General features: G+C 40.6%; 1 protein-coding gene across 2 annotated transcripts in view; it reads right to left on the reverse strand.

The window, feature by feature from the left end:
• grik4 (glutamate receptor, ionotropic, kainate 4) overlaps positions 1–20972 on the reverse strand; it is a 510448-nt gene that overhangs the window by 291651 nt on the left and 197825 nt on the right. For both annotated transcript variants that reach the window (XM_072692120.1, XM_072692119.1), the window contains exon 4: positions 11578–11712. In XM_072692120.1, the coding sequence (XP_072548221.1) occupies positions 11578–11659 (82 nt within the window). In that variant the 5' untranslated portion in view covers positions 11660–11712. The remainder of the gene's footprint in view (positions 1–11577; positions 11713–20972) is intronic.

Raw genomic sequence — 20972 nt, forward strand, 5'->3', positions numbered from 1 at the left:
AGTGAATGAACTGTTGTTGTCTTGGCAACTGTGGTCAACGCTGTGAGGCAAAATGCTGTTGCTTTCTTTGTCTCGCCATGCCTGTTTCTTGTATCTGTGTCAGGTTTGATACAGCTTCAAACAGCCATGCTGTCTTTCTAGGAAAACCTTTCACATGAAGATGAAGGAAAATGAATGGGCTTGACTTGGTTTGGTTGGTCATGTAGTTTTAGCTAGCTAGCGTAACAGCCAATCTGTCTGATGTTCTGATGGTTCAGGACATTACATATCAGAGTCACAAGAAGCAACCTGAGCTTGAAGTGAACATCTCTGGTGTTCTGCTGTAAGGAAAGGGAGCACTCGAGTTAAATAGACTTTTCACATTTGTGCAAAAGGTGAGCAGAACAAACAAAACCTGACATGTTGGCATTGTTGGAGACTTCTTTACACATCTTGCGGTCTTGCGCTCTTGGACTGAACTTGCTAGGACAATCTGACCTATATACCTTTATACCACATTGTTTTGTGGACAGTGGAGCAGCAGAAATCCCTTTTTACACCCAGACTATATATACTCCCATGGATCGTGTCATAGTGATACCACTCAAGAGCAAACCAATAAAAATGTCTGTGATGTTCTAATCATCTGCAGCAAAGGTGCTGAACTTATAGAGTAGTAATACATGTGGGAGGGCCTGACTTTTACTAATAGTATTTATATTTATTACATTTAATAAATTATTAAAAAAAAATCTTTAGTTTGATTTATTTGATTATATTACCTCCATCTCTTAACAGTGTTCAAATGATGATCCAATGTCTGTATGTTAAAGACTCATGGGGATTCTTCAGGACTGCATATAAATTACATTTACATTTGCGTTGAAGGCATTTAGCAGATGCTCTTATCCAGAGGAGATGCCCTTATACAAAGGTGCTTCCCCTTAGCTAGTTTGTATAGACTAGGATCCAAAAGATACCTCTAAGCTTAGATACTACCAAACACAAATGTCAGTATGGAGACCACAATATTCAACACCACATTTTGCCCAAGTATTCTCAGAAGAGGTGGGTCTTCAGTCTGCGTTTGAAGACAGTGAGCGACTCTACCGTTTGGACACCCAGGGGAAGTTCGTTCCACCAATTCAGTGCCAGGACAGAAAAGTCTGAATGCTTTTTTCTGTGGATCTTAAAGAATGGCGGGTCAAGCCGGGCCGTACTTGAAGCTCCAAGGGCTCTTAGTACTGATCAGCTTTTGACCGCTGCCATCAAGTACGGAGTGGCTGGTCCATTCTTGGCTTTGTAGGCCAGCATCAGCTACAGGAAGACCAGTGAAGGGAACGCAGCAGAGGAGTTACATGGCTGAACTTTGAAGATTTGGAGAATCTAATTTGTTATGTAATTTTACAAAATTAGTTATTATCACATGACATCACCACAGCAGCACTGGTGAGTGCTAATATGTGATGAGACACTTAAAGCACAACTACCTCTTTTTTATTCATGCATTCATTTATTTATTTATTTTAATTATCCTTACTTTTAGATAGTCTATTAACCAACCCCTATCACACGTAATGCTCCCAACACTGGGAGGGTGAGGACTGACAGATGCCTCCTCCGACACAAACCCAACCAGCCACCGCCTTTTTTTGTACTGTAGCCAGTGCAATGTCACCGGGCAATTAACACACTCTAAGGAAAGTGCAAGGTACCCAGCTCTGATGTATCGACTAGCAAACGCCCATGCCTGCCAGGATCACACTGAAGTATGGAAAGAGAGAGAGAGAGAGAGAGAGAGAGAGAGAGAGAGAGAGAGAGAGAGAGAGAGAGATCTACTCACCCGGAGAATGCAAGGCCAATTGTGCTCTCTAGGGCTCCGGCTGCTGATGATCCTGGGGTCATAGTGGTAGTGCCTTAACAACTGCCTCTTTTTAAACTGCTGCCAACACATCATTGGGTAGCTAAACACGCTTAAGGGAGAAAGCTAACTGCCCCATGCTGTTATTTCAGTTAACAGAATGATGGGGAGAAAGGGAAGGCCATCCTATCCACCCAGAGAGAACAAGACCAATTATGCTGTCGTAGACTTTTGGTCACATACGGGAGGGTGCTATATTATAGACTGTGTGTTTGCAGGAAAGTGCCACCGGATTCAAGCGTGTAAAGATGTCAGGGAAGGAGTTCGTCAAAAGCAAAAAAAAGTGGATCCTAGAATACATGCATTTTACTAGCTGAAAAGGAGCCTGAACTGCTCAACACAAGTCCAGCAGAGAAAGGCAAGAGAAAATGGTGTCACTGCTTGGGTCACTGGGTCTTTCTGTAGCAGTGTTTCTATACTGCTTTAATTAGATTAGCCGCACATACAAACATACTGTTATATAAAAACCTCCTATAACAATAACAAATATTTACTTTCATTTTATTTGTTCATGCTATTTCAATAGCTGCTATTGACATCGTGCGAACTTTTAATGATGGCCAGTAGAACTGGACCAAACATATTTCTCTATCTAATCCTGACCCTAAACTACACTATTTTAAGTGTCTTTAATAACTGTATTATTACATAATACCAAGCCATGCAATAATAATGCAGCTACTGGTTTACAGTAGTTGGAATACAGTAGTATTACTGTAGTAAAGGTTGTGTAAATTCTTCAATAGCTTTAATAGCATATTACTGCTGTCCAGAGAAATACATGTATCTTCACTGTTGGCCGTTTTTAGTTTTCTCCATGGTTTGAACCCTGTAGCTGCTTCTATACAGTGGGTAAATAATTCTAGATGAATAAACCAACAAAAATCTTATTTTACATTGATTTCCATTCCAAGTAAGACCATTTTGGCCTTCTCCTGTAAAGTCACCATTTTGGAGACGCATGTTTTTCATTGGACAATGACGATGTGATATCTTATGTGAGGGAAGATGATGGTAATTGTATTGAAAATGAACTGCTGCTTTTCTGTTACAGCGACTGAGATGCATTTGTGTTACTGTATGAGTCAAAACTGAAGATAATATGAATTTACTATAAGCTGCAAACACACTACACCAGTAGGCATTGCTATTGTATGCACTGTTGATGTGTAACTACAGTTATTAAAGACACATAATATAAAGTGAGACCTGTTTTATTCATGTACATTTTAAGCATTGTATTTCTTACTTTATAAGCAACTGCAAAATGTCTTAAAAATGCCAAAGGTCCTCACAAAGACAGTAAAACAGCATGAAAAGAAACAACTACATTTACAAACACACACACACACACACAAACATGCAGAATTCCCTGTAGGTACTGAATACGGGTAGGAGTTAAGATCTATTCATATATTTAAGACGTATTTCTACTGTCACAGGCTCAGGCCAAGCATTCCGTTATTAGATTATGATAAATTGAGATGCTATGAATCTTGCTTGGGCTTTCACAGAACAGCCCCATTCCCAAATGCAAGCCCACTGGGTTGTGTACAAACCTCCCCCTTTAGACAAATGAGTAAATGCACACCAGCATGCCTGAGGGCTTGGCTCTATTTGGAGTAGAATCAGCTGATTCAATGTTCTTACTGCACAGCCTTGAAGAACACGATCAGTAAGAATGCCCTGGTTTTGGCTTCCTAGTCTGATCTGACTACTTTAAGTACTGTAAGTATCGACTGATATCTTGTGTGGTTTCATAGATCATACGCTCATACATGTCCCTCTGCCAGTTAACACTGCAGTAAAATCAATGAGCATAATATTCCATTTTAGACTGATACTGCAGGTACCATGTGCATAGCAGTACATGGTAAACTTGTTGTGGACTATTTATTGTGAAATTGTTATTTTACAGAAATTCACTTTTTTTTCCAAAGAAACTTCTGCTGGTGCTGCTGTGATGCTTTTGCCTTTAACCCATCTCGACTTGCAAAAGTGTCTGCAGAAGTGTAGTTTTCACATGGTTTTGGTAGATGTCGCATGTAATAATGACAGATTTTGCAGCATAGCAGCCACATGTTTGTGTTGTATATGCCCAGTTCAAATGCAGACAAAACTACAGCACTGCAGGTTTTCCAGTAATTTCAGATTCCAGATATTTCAACCCTGTTATGCTGAAAATACGCCTCACTTTACTGTTCAAACTGGTTTGTTGGTTCAATCTAAAAATGTACTATATGTGGTAACAAGCACAATATCAAGCTTTACTTGACTTAGACAAAGACAGAGAATAGGTTGCTATTGTGTCATTATGTGCACACTACATAACTTCCTAAGTGGACTGATCACTTGCCTCTCATTGGCTTTATCCCCTCAACCCCTCGCAGCCCCTAAAACTTAAAACTTAATAAATCTTAAAATCTGTATGTATTTTTTAGGTGCATGCAGCGTACAGATCATCCTCCAGGGAGCAGAACAAATAGATTTTCTTATTCATGTAATAAAAAGTATAATACACTTTAAAAGGCTTTAAAGGGTTACTATAACTAATACCCACTCTATTACAATCCAACAACTTTCCATGCCTAGATGATTCCCTTGATCCCAGCTCAGTACATTCCGAAAACCCACTGAGCAATTTTTTGCTCTGTAACTGTATGACTTTACTGTAATCAGGGAGGTTATCAGACTGGTCATCAAGGTGGGAACCTTATCTGAGGCCATCTATGAGAGCCACAGTGTTAAACCTAAATCATCTAATACCTCTACTAAATCATCTAATGCTCATTATAGCCATTCTGAACGACTTCAGAGACCTTTGCATTTTAAAGGGAGGAGTGAGGCAAGCTATTGATTTCTACACAACGTTCCTAGTCAATGCTATTACGTTAAGGTACCCTGGCGTGCTGTCAATTACTCAATAAACATGAGTAAAATGAATACGAGTGCAATAGAGTTTAACAGTCAATTCATAGGCCATTAACTGGACAATTTGATGGCCTGATGCTAAAACCCTGCGCAAGTTTGTGTAAGCACATCACAGCTTGAAAGGAAATGTGTGCTCCTCTCAGTAGAAACGCATCAAAAGTCGGCAGCTATCTGAAGGCGTTTCTCATAACAAATCCGAGTCGAATACTTATTTATTCTGATTTATCTCTGAGCCCAGCATTATTAACTGTCTCCTGAGGTAAAAGCAACAGAGGCGGGGGGGTTCTTAAATTACCTGCGTTTTTGCCTGCTAGTGTGATGCTATTTTGGCCCTGATGTATTCCCTGTGAAGGCCAGACAGTGACATTCCAGCGGTGGCGGGGCTGGAGGGGTGAGGCCGTTAAATATCAGCTCCTGCAGAGCCACGCTTGGGGGGATAATAGAACTAGATCTAGTGCTGGGTGATGAATATATATATACATTAAACAGCCAATGAACCAGCATTGGTGTCACCACTATAAATAACAGTACTGCATTGTAGTTTTAATAGTGATGATATATAAAGGCTTAGTAATCTGTGCTGTTTACTCAGTGCTTCAGGTTGAAATACACATAAACTAAGGGTGCATTTATATCTCTAGTTCGGTTACTTTTCAGAAAATGATACGTTAGACACATTTGGCCACAATGACTGTGATTATATCCATGGTTCGTGGTTTCCCCACATAGCCAGGCAAAAAGAAATCACTGCGGTACATCTGCGGATTACTGCTTTAACCCCTTAAAAGGCCAGTGGCCAGCCAACGGGCTGAAACTGTTATTGCACACTTCAAAGAATTACCAGAGAACAGCCCCACCAGTTTGTACAGAAGCCCCTGTAGTTACTGAGTAATACACCTTAGAGTGTAATAGGCCTTGGAGTGTTCAGGGGTTAATAAAAAGGCAGTGCTTGGAGGTCCTGGAGAACTCCTGCCTTGCACATTTGAGTGTTTTTTCCAGCTTTTAGGACTTGTTAATTAACTGCTTAGTTGAGTAAGGTGTGGTGGTGTGGTAGTGTGGTGGTGGGGGAATGGAGAGTAATAAATGTGAAGGCCACAGTGCCTCCAGAAACTCTGCTGCACAAACTGGAGAGGCAAAGCAGGCGGGAAACATGGCTGCATTCTGTGTTTGGTTTGTTTAGAGGCCTTTGACCCACGTTGTCAGCTGAAGCATATCAGAATTGGTATGGAAACAGATTGAAACCTGCTTACTCAGAGGGTCTCGGGCTGTGCACTCTCACTTGTTCATATAAAGCACACTAACAAAGCTTGCCTAGTCTCCAAACACCATAAATAAACAGTGGAAATGCAGTTTCCATCTCAACCACATAGCCTCACACTGTCTGTCTTACGCAGAAGGTAGCAACTTGTTTTCTTTGGATCAGCTGTTTTGCAAGCTACCTCATTTCTCCTCCAAGGACACCTTTAGCGACATTATTATGCACCGCTGAAGGAGGGGAAGCCTCGGCTGATCTGTTGGAATAAAGAAGTGAGGCGTACAATGTCTCATGTCAGCAATTTTCAAGCCGATAATCAATTGAGAAGATATACCATATCAACACCTTAACAACCATCTAGAAACACCTTATCTACTTATTCAACATCTAAGCAACCGACAAGCAACAGCTTAGCATCCAACAGCTATACCATAGCAACACCTTAGCAACCACCTAGGATACCATCTAGGAACAGTATAGCAAACACCTGGGAGACTACAGCAACCACCTTGCAACACCATAGCAATGACCTGACAGCAACTTATCAACAGCACAGCAACCAACTAGCAACACCATGGAAACCACCTGAAACTATTTAACAACAGCCTAGCAGCTACCTGGAAGTGGAATGCATTTCCGCTGCACAATAATTCCACGTTTCCTTCAGAAAATGCCCTTTTCCAGTCTTAAATCTGTTCTCTGACAAAAGTACAAAAGGTGTAGGTCAGGGAAGGAAGTGGGAAGAAATTTATTCAAATGAATGGTTGGTGAACGAGGCCCACCGTATTTAAAATGCAGCTTGACACGGCATGACACCGCAACCCTGAATTTGGACCAAAGGATAAGAAGATGATGCTAATGATCATGTTGATGATGATGACGACATGCCCCCTTAACCCATCTTAACCCATCATCTTGCACAGGCCAATATCTGGAAAGCATTCATCTACAGCTCCTTCAGACAGACGTCAGTGGAACACGGCCTGCGTCAGCACGGCAGAGGCACATTAAGCCGGCCTCGGCCTAATTAAACCAGCGGGCACTAGCATGGTGGCCTTAACACAGGGCTTGTGTTCTCGAGGTGCTTTTCTCTGCAGGGACGTGAGGTGAAGGAATGAGAGATGGCAGAGGTGGAGGGAAACGGTGTTGGGCTAATTAACCGCTACTGTACCGGCGGCTCGGGAGCCGTTTGTTTTTTGTGCGTGCGGTCGCGGGGAGCGACAGGGGGAAGGCGGCGCGGCGGGAGTGGCTGAGAGAGGCTCGGCTGCTTAATAATTGATCTGCGAGCTCAGGAGCTTGTTTGGTGCAAATGAGCGCGCAGCCTCATCTGCTCTCGGAGCGGCTGCAGAGATACATTGCATTGTTTTTGTAATGTGCCACAGAATAAAGAGATCAATATGGCTGCTGCTGTTCAGAGCACAATCACTTCAAAGCCCAGCACCTCACGACAGTGTATTAACCATACACACACACACACACATACACATATATATGCAACCAACGCTCCCCCACCCTCCCCCCCGCTGCTAAATCATCTGGAAGTAAGTCTGTGCTGCTGTCTGTGATGCCAGCGTGGGAGATTAGAGAGGGGACAGTTCATCTCAGTTCTCGGCCTGCGCAAAACAAAGTAAGGTTAACCAAGCTCTCTCGCCTTCTTTCTTTCTCACTCTCCCTCTCTTTCTCACCCTCTCTCCAATTCTCTTCGTTCCTTGTTCACCCTCTTACCCACTTTCTTTTTCTCTCTCCTTTGTTTTCCTCTTCTCTCCCTCTCCCCCTGCCTCTCCTCTCACACCCTTCATCTGTTTCTTTTTAACTCCATCACCTTTTCTCTTTTTTCTCTCTCTTTCTCTCCCTGACTCCTCTGTCTCTGTCTTCTCTCTCTCTCTTTTTAACTCTTTTTACATCTCTCTCTATTTTTTCTCCTTCCCTCTGTTTTTCATTCTCTCTCCATCATTCTCCCTTTTATCTCTCTCTCTCTCTTGCTCCCTCTCTCTATATCTATTGCTCTTTTTCTTATTCTCTCTCTCCCTCACCTTTCCCTCTTTCCTCACCTCTCTCTCTCTTTTTATCTCTCTCTCTAAGTCTCTAGTCCCTCTCTCTTTTACTCTCTTACTCATTTTCTTTCTCTCATGTTATTTACTCTCTGCCCACCCCCCCCCTTTCTCTCCCTCGTTCTCTTTCTCTCTCACTTTTTCTTTTTCCCTCTCATGTCATTCAGTCTCTGTTTCCCCTCTCCCTCTCTCTACCTCTCTCTCTGTCTCCACTCAGTAAAGAAGTAAATAAGCAAACACACACACACACACACACACACACACACAAACACACACACTCTTGAGAAAAATATCAGAATGCAGAACTGATCATTCAATTAAGGTGTCTACAGTATCATGACTCACTCAGCCTACCCTCATTAGTGCTCTCTGGTAGAGTGTAATTGACGTGGGTAATTCTGGATTAGTGCTGAAACTGGAGAGCTCTTGTGGAAAAAAATAGTGCTCGCACTGCTGGTTTGCGCGGTAATGAAACTGTACAGCAGTGTTCACAGTTGCATAATTCGAAGCCTAACCCTTACAGGCCACTTAACATGCACATTACTGTAATATCACACCTCGCATCCAGCACAGAGTCATAATCATAAGACCTCATCAGATGTGCTGAAGCCTCAAAGTCTTGAATTGTGTAATTATTCTACAGTAATAACCTATGGAGTGCATTTAAATAAATGCTAAATAAATCGTCATGGAACACAGGTGCAGTTCTACACATCCATGCTGTCTTTTTGAGCTACAGGCAGTTTTCAGTTCCTCCACCAAAGTGCTGCTAACTAATCACAGACTGGAGAGCATTAATTGAGTCAGTGCATTAGGGCTGATTACACCGAATTAATCTGATTTGTGCTTAGTTACAGAAATGCAAAAAATAAAAACAACAACAACAAAAAAAAAAAACACAAGCATGTTTCTCATCCATCCTCTGACAGGCAAATTGTAGAGAGTTAATTGCGGATTGCAGGAACGCCTTTAGGCAGTGAGGTTGCTGTGGAACCCGGTGAATTCTATTAACAGTGTCTACAAGATTACATCACTAGCTTCTTCCCAGAATATTTTAATTTCTCTGTCTGTCTGAAGGTGAGAGTTAGAATGGCATGACGTGGAGAGAGAATATGGATGAAAACTGACCTTCGTTATCTGGACCAAAATAACGAACTTTAGTTCAAGTATATTACAATAAAAATAAACTGACCCAGTTTTCTGTCTTCGTTGATTATAATCTCAATTTCAACTCTAAAAAAAAGAACTAACGCTCGGAAAACGAGCAACATGAAAGTAGTGCTCTAAACCGAGTAATGTGAAAGTAGTGCTCTGATATGGAATGACATGGAAGTAGTGCTCTGATACCAAGTAACACGATAGTAGTGCTCTGATACAGTTAGGGTTTTGAGACAGAATAACATGAAAGTAGTGTTCTGATACTGAGTAATGCAAAAGTAGCGCTGTGGCACCTGATTAAAACAAAAGTAGCACTCTGATACCAATTAAAATGAAAGTAGTGTTCTGGTACAGAGTAGCACCAAAGTACTGTTCCGATACAGAGTAATACAAAGTAGTGCTCTGATGCAGGTAAACATGAAAGTAGTACTTTTATATGAAAGTAGTGTTCTGATACTGAGTAACGCAAAAGCAGCACTGTGACACCTGGGTAAAACAAGATTAGTGCTCCAATACCAAGTAACATCAAAGTAGTGTTCTGAGAAAGAGTAACATGAAGTAGTGCTCTAAAATTGAGTAATTTAAAAGTAGTGCTCTGATATGGAGTAACATGGAAGTAGTGCTTTGATCCAGGTTAACATAAAAGTAGTACTTTTATATGAAAGCACTGTTCTGATGGAAAAGTAGCACTGTGACACTGGGAGAAACAAAAAAATAGTGCTTTGATACCAAGTAACATGAAAGTAGTGTTCTAAGACAGTAACATCAAAGTATTGCTCTAAAATTGAGTAATTTGGAAGTAGTGCTCTAAAATTTAGTAATTTGAAAGTAGTGCTCTAAAATTTAGTAATTTAAAAGTAGTGCTCTGATATGGAGTAACATCAAAATAGTGCTCTAAAATTTAGTAATTTAAAAGTAGTGCGCTAAAATTGAGTAATGTGAAAGTAGTGCTCTGATATGGAGTAACATCAAAGTAGTGCTCTAAAATTTTGTAATTTGAAAGTAGTGTTCTAAAATTGAGTAATTTGAAAGTAGTGCTCTGATATGGAGTAACATCAAAATAGTGCTCTAAAATTGAGTAATTTAAAAGTAGTGCTCTTATATGGAGTAACATCAAAGTAGTGCTCTAAAATTGAGTAATGTGAAAGTAGTGCTCTGATATGGAGTAACATCAAAGTAGTGCTCTAAAATTTTGTAATTTGAAAGTAGTGTTCTAAAATTGAGTAATTTCAAAGTAGTGCTCTGATATAGAGTAACATGATAGTAGTGCTCTGATACTGAGAGGCACCAAAGTAGTCTTCCGATTCGGAGTAATACAAAAGTAGTACTCTCATACAGAGTTACAAAAAAGTAGTGCTCTGATCCAGGGTAACATAAAAGTAGTATTTTATATGAAAGTAGTGTTCTGATACTGAGTACTGCAAAAGCAGCACTGTGACACTGGGAGAAACAGAAGTAGTGCTCCGATACCAAATATTATGAAAGTAGTGTTCTAAAATGAAGTAATGTGAAAGTAGTGGAGCAACATGAAAGGGGTGCTTTGATACCTGGTAACACAAATCTAATGATCTGATACAGAGTAACATGAAAGTAGTGCTCTAAAATGGAGTAATGTGAAAGTAGTGCACTAAAATTGAGCAATGTGAAAGTAGTGCTCTGATATGGAGTAATGTGAAAGGAGTAGGATATATTAGACAGCAAGTGAACAGTCGGTTCTTGAAGGTGATTTGTAAGAAGCAGGAAAAACGGACAAGCCTAATGATCTGAGCCAGTATGACAAGAGCCAAATTGTGATGACTGGACAACTGGGTCAGAGCATCTGGCAGGTCTTGCTGGGTGTTTACAGTATGCAGTGGTCAGGACTGACCAAAAGTGGTCCAAAAAAGGAAAACCAGTGAAGACTCACTGATACAAGCCATGAAAGCACCACCTCACAACTTACAGGACTTAAAGGATCTGCTGCTAACAGCTTGGTGCCAGATACCACAGGACACCTTCAGATCTGGTGATGATGACACAAGGGGGACCTACTCAATATTAAGCAGGTGGTTCTGATATTGTGCTGATTGGTGTATAATGATGCCCATGATAAGGTAACAGCACTAAAGGTGGATATGTAACCTCATCAAACCCTCAAGAACTAGAATTGTGATTGGTTTAAGAGCTCATTTGCATATTGTAAACTTCTATGATATCAGCACTGCAAAGGCCAATACAACAAAAAATGGCTGACAAACGATGCACTGTGATGCATGCGGTGGTGTGAGTGAAACTGAACATACCTAGTCTGAAGGAGAGCGGCCCGCTGGTGGTGCTTCTCACCCACATTGCTAAGAAGAGCAGAGGCGCCCAGGCTGTGAGCATCTTCTATACCTCCTCATGGGTCCTGCCCCGGGGGTCCCCCTGCGCACAGCCACCTGTAACGATGAACAGTCATACACACACGGTAAACAAACCAGTTATGCAGTGTGAAATAATTTACTTAAGAAAATGATGCAATGTGTCATGGAATATGACATTTCTTCACCATTCATCATAATTCAATTATTCTACAGTAGAGAGGCACAGAGTAGAGATTCGTCTGGAAGCAAAGCGACTTTCATTCGTAAGATGTGAAACACTCCGGTGGTCCCTGTCCACTAGTTTTGTCTTTCAGCCCCAATTCTGATGAGAATTTCCTGTAGATTGTCAGTTTTTGCCACTGCTGGTAGACCCGTATGACCGTATGTTCTGATACAGCTGCAGATTTAGCTACTTCCTTCACACCTTGGCCTTTGGCATGCCCAAATGCAATCCCTTCTCTTTGCCAATCCTTAACATCTGCACTGTACCACCCCTTCTCTATGAATCCATCGTACACCCCACAGGTATTTATTGCCTAGTCATCCTCTCCATATGCCATATGCAGAAGCCTGCAGTTACTACCACCTTAAACATGCAAGGTGATGCACGCAAATATTTTTATTTAATTAATATTTATTTGAGGAGCTTATATACTATAAAAAGGGGATCTACAAAGGGTTTGTAAAATAGTTGTGTGTGTGTGTATGAAGAACCTTTAACAACAAGATTCCTTAAACCTTTAAAAAAGGTTTGTCACACACACATCATAAATTACAGAAATGGTTCTATGGAAATAAAAAGGAGTAGAATAAATATGACAGCAAGTGAACAGTCGGTTCTTGAAGGGGATCTGAGCCAGTATGACAGGAGCAACTGTCATACAGAGCCAGTATGACAGGAGCAACTGTGGAGGAATTGTGATGACTGGACAACTGGGTCAGAGCATCTGGCAGGTCTTGCTGGGTGTTTATAGTATGCAGTGGTCAGGACTGACCAAAAAAGGACTTACAGGACTTAAAGGAAAACCAGTGAAGACTCACTGATACAAGCCATGAAAGCACCACCTCACAACTTACAGGACTTACAGGATCTGCTGCTAAAAGCTTGGTGCCAGATACCACAGGACGCCTTCAGATCGGGTGATGATGACACAAGGGGGACCTACTCAATATTAAGCAGGCGGTTCTGATATTGTGCTGATTGATGTATAATGAAGCCCATGATGAGGTAACAGCACACAAGGTGGATATGTAAAACGGTTCTTCTAATGGCACTTCTCAAAGAATCCTTTTTAAGAGTGTAAGTGTACTTTGTAGGTTAGAAATCACTGAATGCAGTCCATCTGCTCAAGCATCATTTACCAGCCACCCACCACATAGTTTAGCAATGGAAATGAACCACCACTGGACATTTACAGACCCAATATTATTTGGCTGGTGGTTCAAATAAACAAAACCTTTTAGCTTTCGATGGAAGTCAGTGTAAAAAGATCCTCATAGGGTAAAGAACAGCAGCCAAATTTACGTCAAAATATAAAAACTGCAAAAATGGAGATACAAGGTTTTTGTGTGAAGTCATAATTCGACAAAACAAAAAACAAATACTGGTTATAATACATTTTTTGTGAATTTTTATATTGTTTTTATATTTTTTTAAAATAAGTAAATAATTTCATACTTTACAGAGTATTATTTTAATAAAGTTGAATCCATTATTTAAATGTTATTCAAACATGCAGCTGCATTACCATTAGTCTGTTTTAATTTTAATTTAATTAAATGTAATGCAGGCAATCTTTCAACTAATGTCAAAGCGTGAAAAACTTCAACAATGGATATATCTTAATTTTCCAAAAAATATGGGGACTCTTTTAATTGAGAAGTGGTAAACACAGCCTCTGTCGCTAATTGTGCCGATGAATGGATTCCACAAAATACCAGAATACCAAAAGTCCAGGATGTCGAACCATCTGTAGAAAGCTGAAGCTGAAAAGTAGCTTCTACAACAGGATAATGATCCGATATATACCTCAACACTTCCATGAACTACCTGAAGAGACTTTGTAAATGGCCCAAATAGTCCCACAGAAAATAAAAAAACATAAAATAAATAGACCTGTGTAGTAAGTCCTGACGCCATAAGGTTCTTAAACCTTTGTATAAGTTGCTCGTATACTAAAACCTTGTATCTTCAAAATAGCAACTCTACAGAAGAAAAGTCAAAGCACTTGGGACTAATTTCTACAGGCCCAATTCATTATTATTAACATTTATTTGCTATCCTCTTTACATCACAAACTGCTTGATAAATGATCACTCCTAGCTAGGAAATGGGTTCTCAATAATTGCCCCCTGTTACTGTTACTATTTCAAATGGAAATCTGCTCTAGGTATGTATGCAATGTACATGGAAACCTAATAAAGAAAGACAACGAATGGGATTAGCACTGCCCAGCTTTAGACAACTGGAATAAAATGTGGATTGTTTTTTCTCTGTAACTCTGTTTTAAGTGTTTCTTTTTCTCGGTTTGAAAAGTTGATTCAAAAGATACAATTTTTAAAAAATGTAAAAAAAAAAAATATATGACAACTTTCAAAAATGGATATTTAAGGTTCTTGTGTGACAGTGACGATATGACCATTTTTCTCGGCACAGTAATTTAAAAGAAATGTCATAGCTATACAACACAAAAATAATATTTAGTGAACTTTTATGTTTAAAAATAGCCTGAGAATTATATATCTTCAACTTTACTGATCATTATATAATGCATTTTAATCCATTTCTAACATTCCAAAATCAGTGCAGCCATAGAAGCTGCAGGATGTTAGCCAGCTACAGCTCCATTGGTGTAATTCAGACCAATTAAGGGGAAAAAGCCTCAGACGCTAGCGGCCACTAATTAAAACAAACAGGCAAGAGCCAAACTGGTGTGTGTATTTCTGTGTTTAAATTTACTCTTATAGTCTTGTGATTTTAAATGCCTGCCACTAGAAACAATGTAATGTGACTGGAAAAGCAGTTTACATCTACTGATAATTATATAATTACTGGTTGTAGTACTGTTTCTCTGTTTACTTTCTTAGCCCCTGTTCTTAGCCCATATTGCCACCAAAGAGCAGCTATATTTGGGTGGTGGGTCATTCTCAGCACTGCAATGACACTGACATGGTGGAGGAGTGTTAGTGTGTGTCGTGCTAGTGGTATGAGTGGTTTGGGCACAGCGGTGCTGCTGGAGTTTTTAAACACCTGAGCATCACAGCTGGACTAAGAACAGTCCACCAACTAGAAATATCCAGAAAAGGTGTCCACAGATGTCCTATGTCAAAATGTTGAAATGTTGTGTTAAAAGTCAAGACATTACTAATAATAATAATAAAAAAACACTTTGTTTGGTTAGTTTTGATTAAAGGGACAGCTAGCAACTGAGGAAAAAAAGAAATGGCTCAGGTGTAGACGGTTAAGACATGGTTAAGATGGAAAATCATTTCATTTTGATAACTTCGTCAGGCATCCACTCCGCCAGGCACCAACTCTCAACTCACTCATCAACTCTGTCAAACAAAAAAAGCAAAAATAAAATAAAAAAAACGGTGGGGTTTAAAGAGTGTTTCTAAAAACTCTTTATATGTAATGTCTGAGTCAATATTATTAAAATGTACAGTTAATTAAATACGTAATTAATGCTTTTTTTAGAAGTTGATTTGAAGTCAAATAGTGAAACAAATAGTGAAACCACAATATCGCATTAGAAGAGATAAATAAATAAATAAATAAATAAATCCAGTAAATCCAGAATGTCTAATTTGAAAGAAAGTAGTAGTTGTTAACTACTGAGCTAGTTGAATTATGAAAGCTAAGTATCTTCTGAATGCCCTCAGAAACACACATACACACACACACACACACACCTGTATGTATATATATATATATATATATATATATATATATATATATATATATATATATATATATATATATATATGATTTGATATGCAACATATCAAATATAAAATACACAAATATCAAAAATCCCCACTATCTCATTCATGTACATTACATATTGCAGCAGTATAACAGAAGTCCAATGACTTTACAGAAGAAAGAAGAGGACAGTCTAGGTAATGGGCTCTTTAAAGTGAATCTAAGTGTATGGCCTAGAATAGCAGGCATTAGGTCTTAAACTGAGACTGATTTAAACCCAGAACCTTTGAAGTAATGCCACCCTCTCCCTGGTGCATGCAGCGGCCAGTGAACTATGAGACAGAGAGTTTGTCTCATTTCATTTAAAGGAGAGAAACTTTCCACTGAGGTAATGTATTTCATTTAAAGTCCCCACTAGCTCCTCATTCATGCACTCCTGTTCACTGAACCTTATCTCGTCCTGCTCGTGTGAAGTGTGGAAAAACAATATGTGTCAAGCGTCAAGCAGTCCGACGAGGCCACGCTGTCGCTCATTACAGGACAAGCTTTCATAAACCTGTAACTACACTATCGCAGCAGGAAAATAGCAATTAAAAACAGACACAGCCTCAAATCAATTCACTCAAATGCAATTATAGCAAATCGCTGCATGGTCCGTGCACAGTGGGCTATGCGGTGGAATACTGAAATGTACGAGCCTGGCCTTGATAAATGCTGTACGGCAGCCAACAGGCGTCAACGAATGTTCACAGTTGGTGGCTGTGCGTAAAGCAAAGTCTAATTTAGCAAAGCTTAAAACCCACTCTTATTTTTTTTTAATGGCCATTCAGAGTCACACATTAGTCAGTGATACACACTATCGCTATCGCTCTCCAACTCTGCTCCTGGAGGGCTGGGGTTGGGCATTATTTTTCAGGAGTGTCTGAGCTGGGAACTCACCACACTGTGCTGAACTGAGGCACTCGAGATCCAGAGTTGAGTCGAGTACCTCTAAAGCAGAACATCATTAATGTGATTTCTTTCCAATAATGTGACTAACACAACGGAAAATGTCTGTAAATTGATTTTTAAAGCTTAGTTATTGTTTATTTGTGCAACATTTTAGCCATTTTAGTTGTCATTACGCAAATGGCTGTGTGTAATTAGTGAATTAACCCCTCAGTCTATGGCCCGCCGGCAGGCTGTAAGCGTTATTACTAAAGCTGAATGCTTTGGAGTAGCCGCAGATGAGCCTAATTCTCTGTTAACAAGTTAGCATCGAAAAAATGTGCCGCGCCTCATAGCAGCACACAATCGATGTCAGTACGCATTGCTGTGCCATCATTAAAAGCTGTGGCATGTGTTTTGCATGAGTGGGTTTTGCGGCTGTGGAATTCTGAGTGTTTTAATGTTGTATGTTTTAGATTAAGTTTGTTGTTGGTGTTGTACATAACCAGATAGGCCTGGACTTTTACTATTAGCTATTAGCGGAGTGTTCTGCCACAGACCTTTCCATCACTGCTCTACTGAATTACCTGATATATCATGTTTATCATGTCATATTTACTATAGCTCCTTTCAGACATGCACGTTAACCCAGAACTTCTCCAGACATTACCTGGAGGAGCTAGATGCGTGAACGGGCAACTGCAGAAAAAAAGTATGCACCTTATTGTCCAGTTCATATGTGAAACGACTTATTCCTGCCATTTGTACCACCATTAAACACAATATAAGATCACCAGACCCAAGGCCAAGTGTCAGCTAGAGGGGTATAAACCCCCAGCACTGGGCTGTGGAGCGGCGGAACTGTGTTCTCTGGAGTAAATCCAATCCTCCATCCAATTCTTTTGGGATGAACCGGTGTTGTGATGTTTATGATCCAGAACCAGTGACCCATCATCAGTACCTGGCCTTGCTAATGGTCTTGTGGCTGAATGCAATCGAAACCTCACAGTGATATTCCACCAGCCATAAGGGGAAAACCTTGATTTCAGAAGAAACGCTGGATCAGCAGGTGTCTACAGGTTGTTGGACATAACAACAGTGCATCAGTATGTATCAGTGCATCGTCTGTCTGCTGCATTTTGAACACTGTACAAAGTGACAAGTCAGGGCAACTGTTAAAAAAGTTAATACAAATATTCTACAATGGTTACGAGAATAAACCATAAATAGTCATTCATCATCATGTATCTGAATTAAAGGCCCATTATAAACAAAGCCTAATGTGAAGACCTTCATTGAGTCTCTAAGGCGACGTGTAGTTTCACATGCATGTCCAGCCAAACTTCAAGTGTAAAATTCTACTTCATCCCCTTTCTCAGTACAGTCAGCTTATCACCACGAGGAACCTTATATCTCGGCAGAGTCAGAAACAGGGCCGTCCTCTCTGAGCAGTGCTGCCTCTTTGAAAAAGAAAGAAAAAAAAAAACAACAGGAACACACCTCAGGCCTTTTAGGCTAAGCAGGACATGAGCTTTGTTTACAACGCATTAAGGTTTACTTTGGAACTCTAACTATTTAGCTGGGTGAGGTTCACACACTTGTCTATTTAATAGCTGGCAGGCAATTAAAAGCATGATGGAGAGCCTGCAGACAATGCAGCGTGTCTGATGGAGGCTGTGAACGGAAAAACGACAATGCACTGTTTCTTTTCACTCCCATTTATGAAAATGTCATCATTCTGAAAAGGGGAACAAGGCGCAGCATCCACTTTCTGTCTGTGCTTTCCGCCTCTGTCAAAACACACCATGTACTCTGTGTTTTCTAAAGCCACGAGTTTAGAGGAACTGTCAATGGCAGTAATAAGAATGCGTAGCTCTTCATTTGCATAGTGCGTTGTAGATGCTCTGTAGAAATGTTACTTACCTTCATATTTCATTCAATTTAATGTGTATTAAATTTAATTTCATTTTTCCTAACCCTTGAACTTGCCTATAGAGGTAGAACTAAGACCCACCACTGACTGGATGTCAGCCAGCATTCACAAAAATCAGTGCTTCCAATGTAACCTTTTATTGCATTACATTGTGCCTTGCTGCCAATTCAGCTTCCATCTAAGATATTGCCTTTCCCATCGCATCTCATATCTTCACATGTAAAGCAAATTAACACACACACTCACGTTTTCATATCTTGACAGATGTGTCAAGGTATATATATGATAACTTAACAAGTTATAACAATAGGGGAGGGCTAAGGTGGTCAGATAGACCACAACGTACAGAAGCACAAGACATTTGGAAGGGAGGGAAATATATAAGAGGGCTGGATGTTCTACTAATTTCTGACACACCTGCTGTTATATTTAGTACACCTAATAATATAATGATAATAATAATAATTTTGGCTCCTAATAATGTATGACTTGTAATCTGCCAGGGCTGACCATGCCATCAGCTAATGATCATTCTAATAACCAATAATAAATAACTCGGAGAACTTTGGGCTGGAGTTCAGTTGGCCTCTGCTTTGTGGTAGGAGACCGGATCCCCTTTACGCTTTAGGCGTTTATGTTCCTTCTCTCAAAATGACCTGTTACGCCACTAGACTAGAACTTTACATCAATTCCATACATACTAATATCTACACGTGCATATCTTTAAACCATATACACCCTGGCATATCACAATAATATGAATACGAATATGAATGGACTCCCTTGCCCATTATATCAGCTCCACTTACCACAGAGGAGCACATTGTAGTTCTATAACTACAGACTGTAGTTCATCTGTTTCTCTGCATACTTTCTTAGCCTCCTTTCACCCTGTTCTCCAATGATCAGGACCCCACAGGACCACCACAGGACAGCTAGTATTTGGGTGGTAGGTCACTCGCCACATCGCAGTGCTCCTATATAGGACGTGCAGTTCATTCCAAACCAGGGGTGGTCTGACGTGAAAGAGACTAATATGAATTTTGTCAAAGTCAAACCAAGAGGAAGCCTGACTGTAACCTCGGTAACCAAACATGTTATAAAAAAAGAGACATGGAGCTTTTCTAAAATTAAAAAGCACTTTACAAACCCAGGAGCATTTACCAGTCTGTTGATCCTGACATTGTAGGTTGACCCTGTTTTTTGGTTTCTCTACAAGGTCAGAGCATTTTCGACCAAAAAAGTAAGAACACACACATATACACACACGCACAACACACTTTTTCCTCATGTTCGTCCAGAGGGCTCGAGGGGGCACAGATGTTCTTGAAAGCTCTGAACGTCAGCTTGACAAATGGGCACTTTGGAGATTGATATCTGAAGTAAGCAGAAAAAAAGCAATGCAGTTTTTTTTTTCTTTTTCAGTCTCGGTTTAGAATTCTCCCCTCAGCTCTTCTCTTTATGGCTGTGTGTGTGTGTGTGTTTCAAAGAAACATATCATTCTTTAAACAGAGACATGCTGGAGTAAACCCACCTGAACCAATCAGAAAAGCACAGCTCACTAAAACATGGTGAACTTCGGAAAGTAAACTGAATGGAAATGTCATCATGGAAATCCACCCCATCCACCCCATCTCCTCATCACCCCATTACTCCATCCCATCTCCATAACACCCCATTACCCCCCATATTCTCAATGTCCCATTACTCTCCCATCTCTTCAATGCCCCATTACTCCACCCTATCTCCTCCCCATCCACCCCATTACCCCCCTCATCTCCTCAACAGCCCATTATTCCACCCCATCTCCTCAAAGCCCCATTACTCCCCCATCTCCATAACTCCCCATTACTCCATCCCATCTCCTCATCACCCCATTACTCGACCTCATCACCCCATTACTCCACCCCATCTCCCCATTACTCCACAGCCATCTCCTCAACTGCCCATTACTCCAACCATCTCCTCATCACCCCATTACTCCACAGCCTTCTCCTCAACACCTCATTACTCCACAGTCATCTCTTCAACTGCCCATTACTTCCCCATCTTCTCAACTGCCCATTACTTCCCCATCTCCTCAATGCCCCATCACTCCACCCCATCTTCTTCTCAACACCCCGTTACTCCACTCCATCTCCTCATCACCCCATTACCCTCCATCTTCTCAATGCCCCGTTACTCCACCCCATCTCCTCATCACCCAATTACCCTCCATCTTCTCAATGCCCCATTACTCCATCCTATCTCTTCAACGCCCCATTACTCCACTCTATCTTCTCAACACCCCATTACTCCACCCCATCTCCTCCCTATCCAACCCATTACTCCCCTCATCTCAACAGCCCATTATTCCACCCCATCTCCTCAAGGCCTCTTACTCCCCCATCTCCATAACACCCCATTACACCCATATTCTCAATGTCCCATTAATCTCCCATCTCCTCATCACCCAATTACTCTACAGCCATCTCCTCAACACCCCATTACTCCACAGCCATCTCTTCAACTGCCCATTACTTCCCCATCTCCTCAATGCCCCATTACTCC

This window comes from Salminus brasiliensis, chromosome 11 (assembly GCF_030463535.1).
Source record: "Salminus brasiliensis chromosome 11, fSalBra1.hap2, whole genome shotgun sequence".
In the NCBI taxonomy this organism is placed as follows: domain Eukaryota; kingdom Metazoa; phylum Chordata; class Actinopteri; order Characiformes; family Bryconidae; genus Salminus; species Salminus brasiliensis.